General features: G+C 45.3%; 1 protein-coding gene across 1 annotated transcript in view; it reads left to right on the top strand.

The window, feature by feature from the left end:
* Positions 1–5,418: 5,418 nt before the first annotated feature.
* The window catches only part of LOC110523123 (sia-alpha-2,3-Gal-beta-1,4-GlcNAc-R:alpha 2,8-sialyltransferase-like), a 9,524-nt gene continuing 1,162 nt past the window's right edge, over positions 5,419–13,780 (top strand). Inside the window, exons 1-2 of the mRNA XM_021601535.2 lie at positions 5,419–6,078; positions 12,127–12,249. Of these exons, the coding sequence (XP_021457210.1) occupies positions 5,915–6,078; positions 12,127–12,249 (287 nt within the window). The 5' untranslated portion in view covers positions 5,419–5,914. The remainder of the gene's footprint in view (positions 6,079–12,126; positions 12,250–13,780) is intronic.

Genomic DNA, 13,780 nt, shown 5'->3' with positions numbered 1-13,780 from the left:
TCCTTATCTTAGCCCTGTCCTCATCTTAGCCCTGTCCTCATCTTAGCCCTGTCCTCATTTTAGCCCAGTCCTCATCCTAGCCATGTCCTCATCTTAGCCCTGTCCTCATCTTAGCCCTGTCCTCATTTTAGCCCAGTCCTCATCCTAGCCATGTCCTCATTCTAGCCATGTCCTCATCTTAGCCCTGTCCTCATTTTAGCCCAGTCCTCATCCTAGCCATGTCCTCATCTTAGCCCTGTCCTCATTTTAGCCCAGTCCTCATCCTAGCCCTGTCCTCATCTTAGCCCTGTCCTCATCCTAGCCATGTCCTCATCTTAGCCCAGTCCCGTCACAAATAGCCAGCATTTAGCCCTAGATTGGCCAGATCAACGCCCTGTCCAGCGGCCTCTCCTCTCCTCCTCTCTCTGCCTCATAACTCAGTCCATTCCAGCTGTCCAACTCTAAACCATGACTGATGCCACACTCCCGTCTAAGACGATACGGCCTGCTGTCTATTCATGAAATAACAAAGCACTGTATGAAACTCCATTCACTCCTAGGAATAGGAAGGTACCACAGTCCTGCCCGGGAGTAGAAATTATCAAATGTCTCCTCCAATACGGTTGAGAAGGAATTGAGGAGATAGGATGTAAGGAATCACAGAAAAACTAATTGAGATGGTGAGATAGAGCCCATGATCCATCCTAGTCACTGCTGCTAGCCACCTGGCCACCACTCCCCCTGCCATCATCAAGCACATGATTTCAAGTGGTGAAACCAATTAAGACATGCAAAACAGCAACTATTTTTCTAGGCCATCATTCAGTGGGACAGAACAATTATTTGATATATATATATATATGTATATATGAGAGAGAGGAAGAGGGAGGGAGGGTTAGAGAGAGAGGGGGAGAGAGAGAGAGAGACCCTCCTCCTCCAACACCTCGTTCTAACTCCTCCTCCACCACCACTTCCACCTCCTCCTCAACCTCCTCCATCCCCCCTACCTCCTCCACCACCTCGGTCAAACTCCTCCAACTCTCCCTACACCTCGTTCTAACTCCTCCACCTTTCCCTACACCTCCAACACCTCGTTCTAACTCCTCCACCTCTCCCTACACCTCCAACACCTCGTTCTAACTCCTCCACCTCTCCCTACACCTCCAACACCTCGTTCTAACTCCTCCACCGCCACCATCTCCGCCTCCTTCTACCTCCTCCACCACCATCCCCTTCTCTTCCACATCTCCTTCTCCGCCACCACCTCCTACCTCCAACACCTCGTTCTAACTCCTCCACCTCCTTTACCACCTCCTCCTACCTCCCCCTCCACCACCTCCTCTTCCTACCCCTCCACCACCTCCTCCTCTACCTCCCCCTCCACCACCTCCTCCTCCACCACCTCCTCCACAACCATCTCCTTCTCTTCCACCACCTCCTCCTCCACCACCACCACCTCCTCCTACATCTGCTTCTCCTACCTCCTCCACCACCCTCTCCCTCTCTTCTACCTCCACCACCTCCTCCTTCTACCTCCCCCACCATCTCCTCCTCCACCACCTCCTCCTCCTCCTCCTCCCCCTCCTCCTCCCCCTCCACCACCTCCCCCTCCTCCCCCACCACCTCCTTCTCCTCCTCCTCCTCTCCCCCTCCTCCTCCCCCTCCACCTCCCCCTCCTCCACCACCTCCTCCTCCCCCTCCACCACCTCCCCCTACACCACCTCCTCCTCCCCCCTCCTCCTTCTCCCCCACCTCCTCCCCTCCACCTCCTCCTTCTCCCCACCACCTCCTTCTCCTCCTCCTCCCCCCCCTCCTCCTCCCCCACCTCCTCCCCCTCCACCTCCTCCTCCTCCCCCTCCTCCTCCTCCCCCACCACCTCCTTCTCCTCCTCCTCCTCCCCCCCCTCCTCCTCCTCCTCCTACTCCCCCTCCTCAGTAACACTGTTCCTCTCGAGCTAACCTACATTATTGTGTTGTCTTGTCTCATGTCAGCATCGATGGAATATGAGCTCATGTTCATGGAATGTGGAAGCCACGGAAACATTCTAAAAAGATGTATTAGATACTACAGTTTCAATCAAAGTTCAGTACAGATGTAGGATCTTAATTTGATCACCCTGTTGCAGGATAACATTCCTGTAATGCAGGATATTTACAACAGGCTTCTGAAGTTAATTGTAATTTCCATTTCGAAATGTCAGATTTGACTTTGACCTTACAAAAAAAAATTATCAACCCCTGCAGAAATATCCATTAATTATAATTCACATTTCCTGTTGCTGCAGGATTATTTTACTACTGTAGCAAACTTAAATCTGTATGTGGCATGGAATGAAATGCAAATATACTACTTTGCAACTCCATGAGTGTCCCTTGACTCATTCCCTGTCAATCCATCACCCCATTCAGAATGCAACACACTGTTTGCGTCTACAGTGCCTTGCGAAAGTATTCGGCCCCCTTGAACTTTGCGACCTTTTGCCACATTTCAGGCTTCAAACATAAAGATATAAAACTGTATTTTTTTGTGAAGAATCAACAACAAGTGGGACACAATCATGAAGTGGAACGACATTTATTGGATATTTCAAACTTTTTTGACAAATCAAAAACTGAAAAATTGGGCGTGCAAAATTAAATTAATTGAAGTTTAAAGCCGGAATTGGATACAAAAAGATTTCCCAAGCTTTAAACATCCCAAGGAGCACTGTGCAAGCGATAATATTGAAATGGAAGGAATATCAGACCACTGCAAATCTACCAAGACCTGGCCGTCCCTCTAAACTTTCAGCTCATACAAGGAGAAGAATGATCAGAGATGCAGCCAAGAGGCCCATGATCACTCTGGATGAACTGCAGAGATCTACAGCTGAGGTGGGAGACTCTGTCCATAGGACAACAATCAGTCGTATATTGCACAAATCTGGCCTTTATGGAAGAGTGGGAAGAAGAAAGCCATTTCTTAAAGATATCCATAAAAAGTGTTGTTTAAAGTTTGCCACAAGCCACCTGGGAGACACACCAAACATGTGGAAGAAGGTGCTCTGGTCAGATGAAACCAAAATTGAACTTTTTGGCAACAATGCAAAACGTTATGTTTGGCGTAAAAGCAACACAGCTCATCACCCTGAATACACCATCCCCACTGTCAAACATGGTGGTGGCAGCATCATGGTTTGGGCCTGCTTTTCTTCAGCAGGGACAGGGAAGATGGTTAAAATTGATGGGAAGATGGATGGAGCCAAATACAGGACCATTCTGGAAGAAAACCTGATGGAGTCTGCAAAAGACCTGAGACTGGGACGGAGATTTGTCTTCCAACAAGACAATGATCCAAAACATAAAGCAAAATCTACAATGGAATGGTTCAATAATAAACATATCCAGGTGTTAGAATGGCCAAGTCAAAGTCCAGACCTGAATCCAATCGAGAATCTGTGGAAAGAACTGAAAACTGCTGTTCACAAATGCTCTCCATCCAACCTCACTGAGCTCGAGCTGTTTTGCAAGGAGGAATGGGAAAAAATTTCAGTCTCTCGATGTGCAAAACTGATAGAGACATACCCCAAGCGACTTACAGCTGTAATTGCAGCAAAAGGTGGCGCTAAGAAGTATTAACTTAAGGGGGCTGAATAATTTTGCACCCCCAATTTTTCAGTTTTTGATTTGTCAAAAAAGTTTGAAATATCCAATAAATGTCGTTCCACTTCATGATTGTGTCCCACTTGTTGTTGATTCTTCACAAAAAAATACAGTTTTATATCTTTATGTTTGAAGCCTGAAATGTGGCAAAAGGTCGCAAAGTTCAAGGGGGCCGAATACTTTCGCAAGGCACTGTATAAAGGCACACTATTCCCAATTTAGTGCATTCATTTTGATTATAGCCCATAGGGTTGTAGTACACTATATAGAGAATATGATGCCATTTGGGACACTGACTACAGAGGGCTGAAAAAAACTGAACAAATGGTGATGTATGTTGTTGCCAATTTGGCTGGAAAGCAGTTTGAAGCCATTTGGCCAGGTTATAAACCCAACTGGGCTAATGGACGATTCATGGAGCCTCTTCTTCTGGCCCATTGAGCACAGAGTCCATGTGACAGGAGCAGCCGAGTATGGACAGACAGAGAGATAGCCCTCTAACGCCTAATATAGCCAACCCTGGTGAGAGAGAGAGAGGGAAGAAGAGTTAGGAGAGAGAAGAGGAGTTAGGAGAGAGAAGAGTTAGGAGAGGAGAGGAGAGAGAGAGAGAGAGAGAGAGGGGAAAGAGAAGAGGAGTTAGGAGAGAGAAGAGTTAGGAGAGGAAAGGAGAGGAGAGGAGAGAGAGCGAGAGAGAGAGAGAGGAGTTAGGAGAGAGGAGAGGAGAGAGAGAGAGGAGTTAGGGGAGAGGAGAGAGAGAGAGAGAGAGAGAGAGAGAGAGAGAGAGAGAGAGAGAGGGAGAGGAGAGGTTAGAGGAAGCAGAGATGTGTGAGGTGAGAGGAAGAGGACAGGGGTGAGAGGAAGAGGAGGGGGGTGAGTTGAGAAGAAGAGGGGGTGAAGTGAGGGGGGGGTGACCTCTGGGACTGATAGAAGTGGAAATGTCATCTCTGAAATGTCACTGCCCATTACAGAGAGAAGAGGCCACTCTTCTCAGGGGGTCAATCTATACTATAGGAAACAGAGGAACATACAGGGGGTCTATCTATACTATAGGAAACAGAGGAACATACAGGGGTCTATCTATACTATAGGAAACAGAGGAACATACAGGGGGTATATCTATACTATAGGAAACAGAGGAACATACAGGGGGTCTATCTATACTATAGGAAACAGAGAACATACAGGGGGTCTATCTATACTATAGGAAACAGAGGAACATACAGGGGTCTATCTATACTATAGGAAACAGAGGAACATACAGGGGGTCTATCTATACTATAGGAAACAGAGAAACATACAGGGGGTCTATCTATACTATAGGAAACAGAGGAACATACAGGGGAATCCCAGACATGTAAGGAATGCAGTTTAGTGTCATATGGAAAAGCTTTTTACAGTGTGTGTGTGTGTGTGTGTGTGTGTGTTTCAGCGACACAATAAGCAATATGACAGAGGCAGGGCTGACTTGTCACTCTAGTTCTAATGGACAAACAATCCCCCTTGATAACAACTCTGTAGTATACAGTGTACCGCCTCACTCCTAACGTGCCTCGGTGTTTAGCCTACAATAAACGATCATGACTGACAGCATACATAACATGTTCATATATTGTCACACATGATACCCCTCTGAACGACTTTGACACAATCAAAGCAAAACAACATGTGTTGGGGGGTGTATTATTTAAAACATAAAAAATAAAATACTTTTAAGGACAGTCCGCTAATGAATCGCTCTACTTCACATGCTCCCTGACCTATGTTCCCATACATCTCTAGGAAGCAGGCTAAAATGTAATGCAGGCTGAACAGGACCTAACCCATGCATGCTGGTTTGTAAAAGCGGCGTGTAGGCTAAATCACCCGTTTGAGATAGCCCGAAGGAAGACTCCGCGTCGACACTGGGACCTATAACGCCGTTGTTTATATATTTGATTTCCGCTATAGGTTAGCTGCTCCTTTAAGCATCCGGTACGGTTAATTAATTAGATTCGAGATACATGCACCTCCCTGGCGCCATTATTCGCACCGCATCAATCTTCGCCGCGAGGGAACGGAATGGCACGAGCCGGACAGGACCGGTGCACAGTGAGAATGAGAACCGCTCTGAGCCCAGAGACATACCGTCAAAACAAGAACCAGCTGGCATTTCTCTCTGCCTCTCTACTTATGTAATATAATATGTCAAGCTAGCGGACCGTGTCCTCTTTCTCCCGAAACGTGTCTCTTCTCCGCTGAAAGCGTAACAACAGCTGCCCTTGTCGTTGCACAGACGGGGATGTCAACACCGCAAGATGGTCCGCATAGCGAGCGTCCTGGGTTTGATGATGTTCAGTGTCGCTCTGCTCATACTCTCATTGATCAGCTACGTGTCAATAAAAAAAGATTTTCTCTTCATGACACCCAAATATGCAAATTCAGGTGGGCCTCGGATGTATATGTTCCATGCGGGATTTCGGTAAGTTATGCAAGATGTCATAATATAAATGCGTAGGGTTACTAGTACATGTGGGTATAGTTTACTGAACTGTGCATGATTTGACAGCTACATTCTTCGCACGATATACATGTATAACTGTCTTTATTATCATGCAGCCTGTAAAGGTACATTTTTATTAAGAGAATAGCAGTTTTTTTTTTTTTGGGGGGGGGGGGGGGGGGGGGGGGGGGGCGGGGCACTGATTCTCAAACCAGAGGTTTTCATATTAGGGAGGTTTATGTCGTAGATAGCTAGTAGGCTACACCACAAACCAAAAAGGCCTGTACTTGTCACAGTAGAAATCTAACGCCTCTGTCGGTTCTCTCGTCATAATCGAAGGTTATATAAACAATCAACACATCCACATTTTCCCACGATTATTGATTTAGTGAAATACAGACTGTCCGTTTTTTAAAATGTTTTATTCACCTGATATCAAGTCGAATCTCAGTCGAATGAATGAATAGTCTAACCTACAACAACAATCCTGCCCACCCGTCGAAAATATAGCATCATTTAATCCCGGGTTCGTCAGGAAGAAGAAGCACAGCGCATGTTCTACGTCTCGTGCTGATGTTAGCACTGGCTGGTTTGTATTCTCCAGCTGGAGGGAGCTGTCCTTGGTTCTGATTTACAAGTGGCGGTAGATTCATTTCCACCCTGTAATCATTCCTTCCTTTGTTGCAGGAAGCCAAGGTTATGTGGAGAGGGAGGGAAGGAGGGAGCCATTTTGCAGCAATGAGAAATTCACTTCAGGGGACATACATATATCTAGCCATTCCACCCAGTAACCTCCCTCACCATATTCTGTCTTGTTTTGATTATAATTAGGCTACTGTCAAGGGAATCCTCAACATCAATGATTTGGCTACAGTTCCTATATGTATAGTACAAGTCAAAAGTTTGGAAACACCTAATCATTCAAGGGTTTTTCTTTATTTTTTAAAACTATTTTCTACATTGTAGAATAATAGTGAAGACATCAACACTATGACATAACACATATGGAATCATGTAGTACCAAACAAAAAAAGTTTTAAATAAATATTTTAGATTCTTCAAAGTAGCCACCCTTTGCCTCGATGGCAGCTTTACACACTCTTGGCATTCTCTCAACCAGCATCACCTGGAATGCTTTTTCAACAGTGTTGAAGGAGTTCCCACATATGCTGAGAACTTGTTAGGTGCTTTTCCTTCACTCTGCGGTCCAACTCATCCCAAACTATCTCAATTGGGTTGAGGTCGGGTCATTGTGGAGGCCAGGTCATCTGATGCAGCACTCCATCACTCTCCTTCTTGGTCAAATAGCCCTTACACAGCCTGGAGGTGTGTTGGGTCATTGCCCTGTTGAAAAACAAATGTCCCACTAAGCACAAACCAGATGGGATGGAGTATCACTGCAGAATGCTGTGGTAGCCATGCTGGTTAAGAGTGCCTTGAATTCTAAATAAATCACTGTCAATGTCACCAGCAAAGCGCCATCACACCTCCTCCTCCATGCTTCACGGTGGGAATCACACATGCAGAGATAATCTGTTCATCTACTCTGCATCTCACAAAGACACGGCAGTTGGAACCAAAAATCTCAAATTTGGACTCATCAGACCAAAGGACAGAATTCTAATGTCCATTGCTCATGTTTCTTGGCCCAAGCAAGTCTCTTCTTATTATTGGTGTCCTTTAGTAGTGGTTTCTTTGCAGCAATTCGACCACGAAGGCCTGATTCACGCAGTCTCCTCTGAACAGTTGATGTTGAGATGTGTCTGTTACTTGAACTCTGTGAAACATTTATTTGGGCTGCAATTTCTGAGGCTGGTAATTCTAATGAACTTATCCTCTGCAGCAGAGGTAACTCTGGGTCTTCCTTTTCTTGTGGTACCGTCCTCATGAGAGCCAGTTTCATTATAGCACTTGATGGTTTTTGCGACTGCACTTGAAGAAACTTTCCAAGTTCTTGAAATTTTCCGGGTTGACTGACTCATGTCTTAAAGTAATGATGGACTGTTGTTTCTCTTTGCTTATTTAAGCTGTTCTTGCCATAATATGGACTTGGTCTTTTAGCAAATAGGGCTGTCTTCTGTATGTCACGAACCGGCTCAAAGCCCGTAACAAAAGGGAGACAACGTGGAGATAAGGCGTAACAAAATATATATTTATTAACTAAAGCAACTAAGGAAAATATACAATGGTGTGTGTAATCAGTAATCAGTAGTGTAAGTGAGTGTTTTGCATGCATGAATGTGATAATGCAGGGTGTTGAACAATGCTGTCACAAACAACCCAAAAACCACCAAGAAACACAACAAAATCCATAAAGGTGTCTGCATGGAGAGAGTCTCCTCCATGAATGGGGAAGTGGTGTATTTATCCTGAGAAACACCTGGGCCCAGGTGTTTCCCATGTAGCTGATGACCCAACCCAACTCCGCCCACCAGCATCCTAATAAGGGAACAACAAAGAGAGAATACGGCAGACAGAGTGGGAGGGTCATCACATGTATACCACCCCTAACATGTCACAACACAACTGATTGGCTCAAAGGCATTAAGAATATAAATTCCACAAATTAACTTTTAAGAAGGCACACCTGTTAATTAAAATGCATTCCAGGTGACTACCTCATGAAGCTGGTTGAGAGAATGCCAAGAGTGTGCAAGCTGTCATCAAGAAAAAGGGTGGCTAATTTGAAGAATCTCAAATATAAAATAAATTTTGATTTGTGTAACACTTTTTTGGTTACTACATGACTCCATATGTGATATTTCATAGTTTTGATGTCTTCACTATTATTCTACAATGTAGAAAATAGTAAAAATAAAGAAAAACCCTGGAATGAGTAGGTGTTCTAGAACCCTGGAATGAGTAGGTGTTCTAGAACCCTGGAATGAGTAGGTGTGTCCAAACTTTTGACTGGTACCGTATATATGAATCAATTATATGGGCTGCATCCCAAATGGCATTCTATTCCCTACACAGTGCACTACTATTGATGCGATCCTTATAGGGAATATGGTTCCATTTGGAACACACCCATAATGTATTTTTAAAAGTACCCCCCCCCCCCTCCACAATCATAACATCATCATCATAACACTCAATGTTTTATCCCAACAGCCACGGTCCAATCCCTTCACAAGTACGGTACCATCAGGACGTCATGCAACCAATTGACATCAGGTGGCCTAATGGTTAAAGAAGTTAATTATAGACTGCCAGTGTAGGCTACACCGTGTGTGCCCCCTAAACTGGCACCCTATTCCCTATATAGTGCACTACTTTTGACCAGAGCCCCCAAAGGGAATAGGGTGCCAGTTGGGACACAACCAGGCAGTGCATGATGCTATCCTCACCTTAAAACTAATAATGGCAGCGCTTGCTAGCTATCTAGCCTACATGCTAATGCTATTGCTAGCCTTGTTACCTGTTGACCAGTCAACAGGTCAGTTAGAGGAGCAGACAGGCATCATACCCTTTTCACACTGCTGACCCAAGCCGTGCCGTACTGGGCAAGCCAGCACAGTACGGTTTCCAGTCAGCACCATTGTGTGAATTGGGTAATAATGTCCCATTGCATGAGTCTAATAATAACACTGCAATAAAATAGAATCACAGCTAGCTACCGCTTTATAATGGGAAACATAACAATGGAACTATAGTTCTTTACAGAGCTAGTTAATTACTTTATTAGGAAATTGAGTGACAGGAGTTGTGGAACAAGGAGAGGAAGTGGGTGGAGGTGAGTGATGAGGGTGAAGGAGAGGAGGAGGGTGGGGAGGGTGAAGGAGAGGAAAGGAGGGTGGAGGAGAGGAGGTTGGTGAGGGTGGAGGACAGGAGAGGATAGGAAGGTGGTGGAGAGGAAGGTGGTAATGAGGGTGGAAGAGAGGAGACTGGAGGACAGAAGAGGAGGACGGTGAGGGTGGAGGACAGGAGAAGATAGGAAGGTGGTGGAGAGGAAGGTGGTAATGAGGGTGGAAGAGAGGAGACTGGAGGACAGAAGAGGAGGACGGTGAGGGTGGAGGACAGGAGAAGATAGGAAGGTGGTGGAGAGGAAGGTGGTAATGAGGGTGGAAGAGAGGAGACTGGAGGACAGGAGAGGAGGACGGTGAGGGTGGAGGACAGGAGAGGAGAGGAAGGTGGTGGAGAGGAGGGTGGGGGAGAGGAGCAGGATGGTGGAGAGGAGGGTGGTAATGAGGGTGGAAGAGAGGAGAGGAGGGTGGAGGAGAGGAGCAGGATGGTGGAGAGGAGGATGGTGAGGGTGGAAGAGAGGAGACTGGAGGAGAGGAGGAAGATGATGATGAGGGTGGAAGAGAGGAGACTGGAGGAGAGGAGGAAGATGGTGATGAGGGTGGAAGAGAGGAGAGGAGTATGGTGATGAGGGTGGAAGAGAGGAGAGGAGAGTGGAGGAGAGGAGGATGGTGATGAGGGTGGAAGAGAGGAGAGGAGGATGGTGATGAGGGTGGAAGAGAGGAGAGGAGACTGGAGGAGAGGAGGAGGATGGTGAGGGTAGAGGAAATTAGATTAGAGAAGAGGAGGATGGTGTAGGCTTGAAAACCCAACCCTAGGCAACAATGATTAGGATCTGGTTTCAGTTATGGGCTCTTTAGAGAAACTACGTCACTACTTTATCCACTTAAACAAAATATAAAATAGCAGCTAGCATGTGGCTATTTTGCATCAACTAACTTCACTAAAACAGACGATAGGGTTGCCTAGTGGTTAGAGTGTAGGGGCGGTAGGTAGCCTAGTGGTTAGAGTGTAGGGGCGGTAGGTAGTCTAGTGGTTAGAGTGTAGGGGCGGTAGGTAGTCTAGTGGTTAGAGTGTAGGGGCGGTAGGTAGCCTAGTGGTTAGAGTGTAGGGGTGGCAGGTAGCCTAGTGGTTAGAGTGTAGGGGCGGTAGGTAACCTAGTGGTTAGAGTGTAGGGGCGGTAGGTAGCCTAGTGGTTAGAGTGTAGGGGCGGTAGGTAGCCTAGTGGTTAGAGTGTAGGGGAGGCAGGTAGCCTAGTGGTTAGAGTGTAGGGACGGTAGGTAGCCTAGTGGTTAGAGTGTAGGGGCGGTAGGTAGCCTAGTGGTTAGAGTGTAAGGGCGGTAGGTAGCCTAGTGGTTAGAGTGTAGGGGCGGTAGGTAGCCTAGTGGTTAGAGTGTAGGGGCGGTAGGTAGCCTAGTGGTTAGAGTGTAGGGGCGGTAGGTAGCCTAGTGGTTAGAGTGTAGGGGCGGTAGGTAGCCTAGTGGTTAGAGTGTAGGGGCGGTAGGTAGCCTAGTGGTTAGAGTGTAGGGGCGGTAGGTAGCCTAGTGGTTAGAGTGTAGGGGCGGTAGGTAGCCTAGTGGTTAGAGCTTTGGTCCGGTAACCGGGAAGGTTGCTAGATCGAATTCCCGAGCTGGTTGTTGAAATCTGTCGTTCTGCCACTGAACAAGGCAGTTAACCCACTGTTCCTAGGCTGTCATTGTAAATAAGAGTTTGTTCTTAACTGACTTGCCAAGTTAACTAAAAGTTTTTGAAAAAAACACTGCAAAGGTTTTGCCTGCAAGCATTGGTTTTGAATTGTAACGTTCTGGCAGATCAACCTCGTGATTTGTTGAATACAGACAACTATTTTTTTCCCTTATAATTTTTTTTTGAAGTTGCCAAAAGAGTCTGTAATTGAAACTAGAACCTTGTCGCTGTTGCCTAGGAGGGTGGAGGAGAGGGTGTTAGACGCTGATCAGACCCTGCTTCTACCAGCTTCCCGCCTATCAGTAACATCAGAACCAACTGGGCCGGCCTCCCTTCCCTTCCTAATGGACACAACACACTGTTTCTGTGGTTGTCTCTGTCAAAAAAAGGAGGTTGGTTCTTCTTGCACTTAATAAACAAACTACAGAATATTCCTTTTGCAAAACAGAAAACAAATATTCCTTTCGCAATTTTTTCTGTCTTTTTTTTCTGTCTTTGGAGTTGCAGTAGCATGGGAAAAATAGACAAGTTACAGGCAGACACTAACATTTTGGTCCAAGCCTTCTCTAGTGTGTACCAATGTCTCTGTTACAACAGGTCTCAGCTGGCCATGAAGTACCTGGACCCGGCCTTCACCCCTCTGACCAAGGCCCTGAACGAGGGCCTGCAGGAGAACGCCTCCAAATGGCGCTATAACAGAACGGCGTTCACAGAACAGAGGTAAAGTTAGCCTATAAGGGATACATCTGGGTGCTGTTCAGTAAGCACTAACGTTGCAAAACTTTTACAACAGATAACTGTTGTTATTGGACACATTCAGGTTGTACCCTCCACGTTTCAAAATGCTTTGTGCCTAATGAACATGACCCGGGCCAGACATAGTCTCTGGTGACAGCCTTAATAGTAAAATATTAGTAGCTGGTTTGGTTCTGATTTTGGTGCCAAGATGATTTAAACCAGACACTGAGCTGGGTTCAAATGACTGCGTATTCAAGTATTCATATTTTAAATACTTATTTCCTTTTTTCAATTTAAGTTTTCTTGTTTTTCAATCAACCAACAAAACAGAAATACTTATTTTCTGTGTATTTGAGTGTTTTCAAATAATGTAACTGAATCAACTAATCGTATTTTGGCTATTTGAAACTGTTTTCCATATACATTTCAAACACCCGTAGGGCCAAACAGACCTAGGTTCAAATTCAGGAAGTATTTCAATATTTGTATTTGGAAAAACACTCTTGTGTATTTGGGTATTTCCAAATACATTCCAATACTTTCCAAATGTATTTCCAAATACATTCTACATTTTTTACATTTTTTTTTTACAAAATACTTACTTCGAAATGTGAAAGTAATTTAAATATGTAAAATAGTATTTCAACACAGGTCTGCTAATTTATGGGGTGTATATTTACAATATTTACAATAAGTGTGCATCCCATTTGGCACCCTATTCCCTATATAGTGCACTATTTTAGACCAGAGCCCTATAGAACCCTATTCCCTATATAGTGCACTACTTTAGACCAGAGCCCTATAGAACCCTATTCCCTATATAGTGCACTACTTTAGACCAGAGCCCTATAGAACCCTATTCCCTATATAGTGCACTACTTTAGACCAGAGCCCTATAGAACCCTATTCCCTATATAGTGCACTACTTTAGACCAGAGCCCTATAGAACCCTATTCCCTATATAGTGCACTACTTTAGACCAGAGCCCTATAGAACCCTATTCCCTATAAAGTGCACTACTTTAGACCAGAGCCCTATAGAACCCTATTCCCTATATAGTGCACTACTTTAGACCAGAGCCCTATAGAACCCTATTCCCTATATAGTGCACTACTTTAGACCAGAGCCCTATAGAACCCTATTCCCTATAAAGTGCACTACTTTAGACCAGAGCCCTATAGAACCCTATTCCCTATATAGTGCACTACTTTAGACCAGAACCCTATAGAACCCTATTCCCTATATAGTGCACTGCTTTAGACCAGAGCCCTATAGAACCCTATTCCCTATAAAGTGCACTACTTTAGACCAGAGCCCTATAGAACCCTATTCCCTATATAGTGCACTAATTTAGACCAGAGCCCTATAGAACCCTATTCCCTATATAGTGCACTACTTTAGACCAGAGCCCTATAGAACCCTATTCCCTATATAGTGCACTACTTTAGACCAGAGCCCTATAGAACCCTATTCCCTATATAGTGCACTACTTTAGACCAGAGCCCTATAGAAC

This window comes from Oncorhynchus mykiss, chromosome 5 (assembly GCF_013265735.2).
Source record: "Oncorhynchus mykiss isolate Arlee chromosome 5, USDA_OmykA_1.1, whole genome shotgun sequence".
NCBI lineage: Eukaryota > Metazoa > Chordata > Actinopteri > Salmoniformes > Salmonidae > Oncorhynchus > Oncorhynchus mykiss.
Note: the sequence above shows the minus strand (reverse complement) of the source record. Positions and strands in the feature narration are given on the sequence as shown.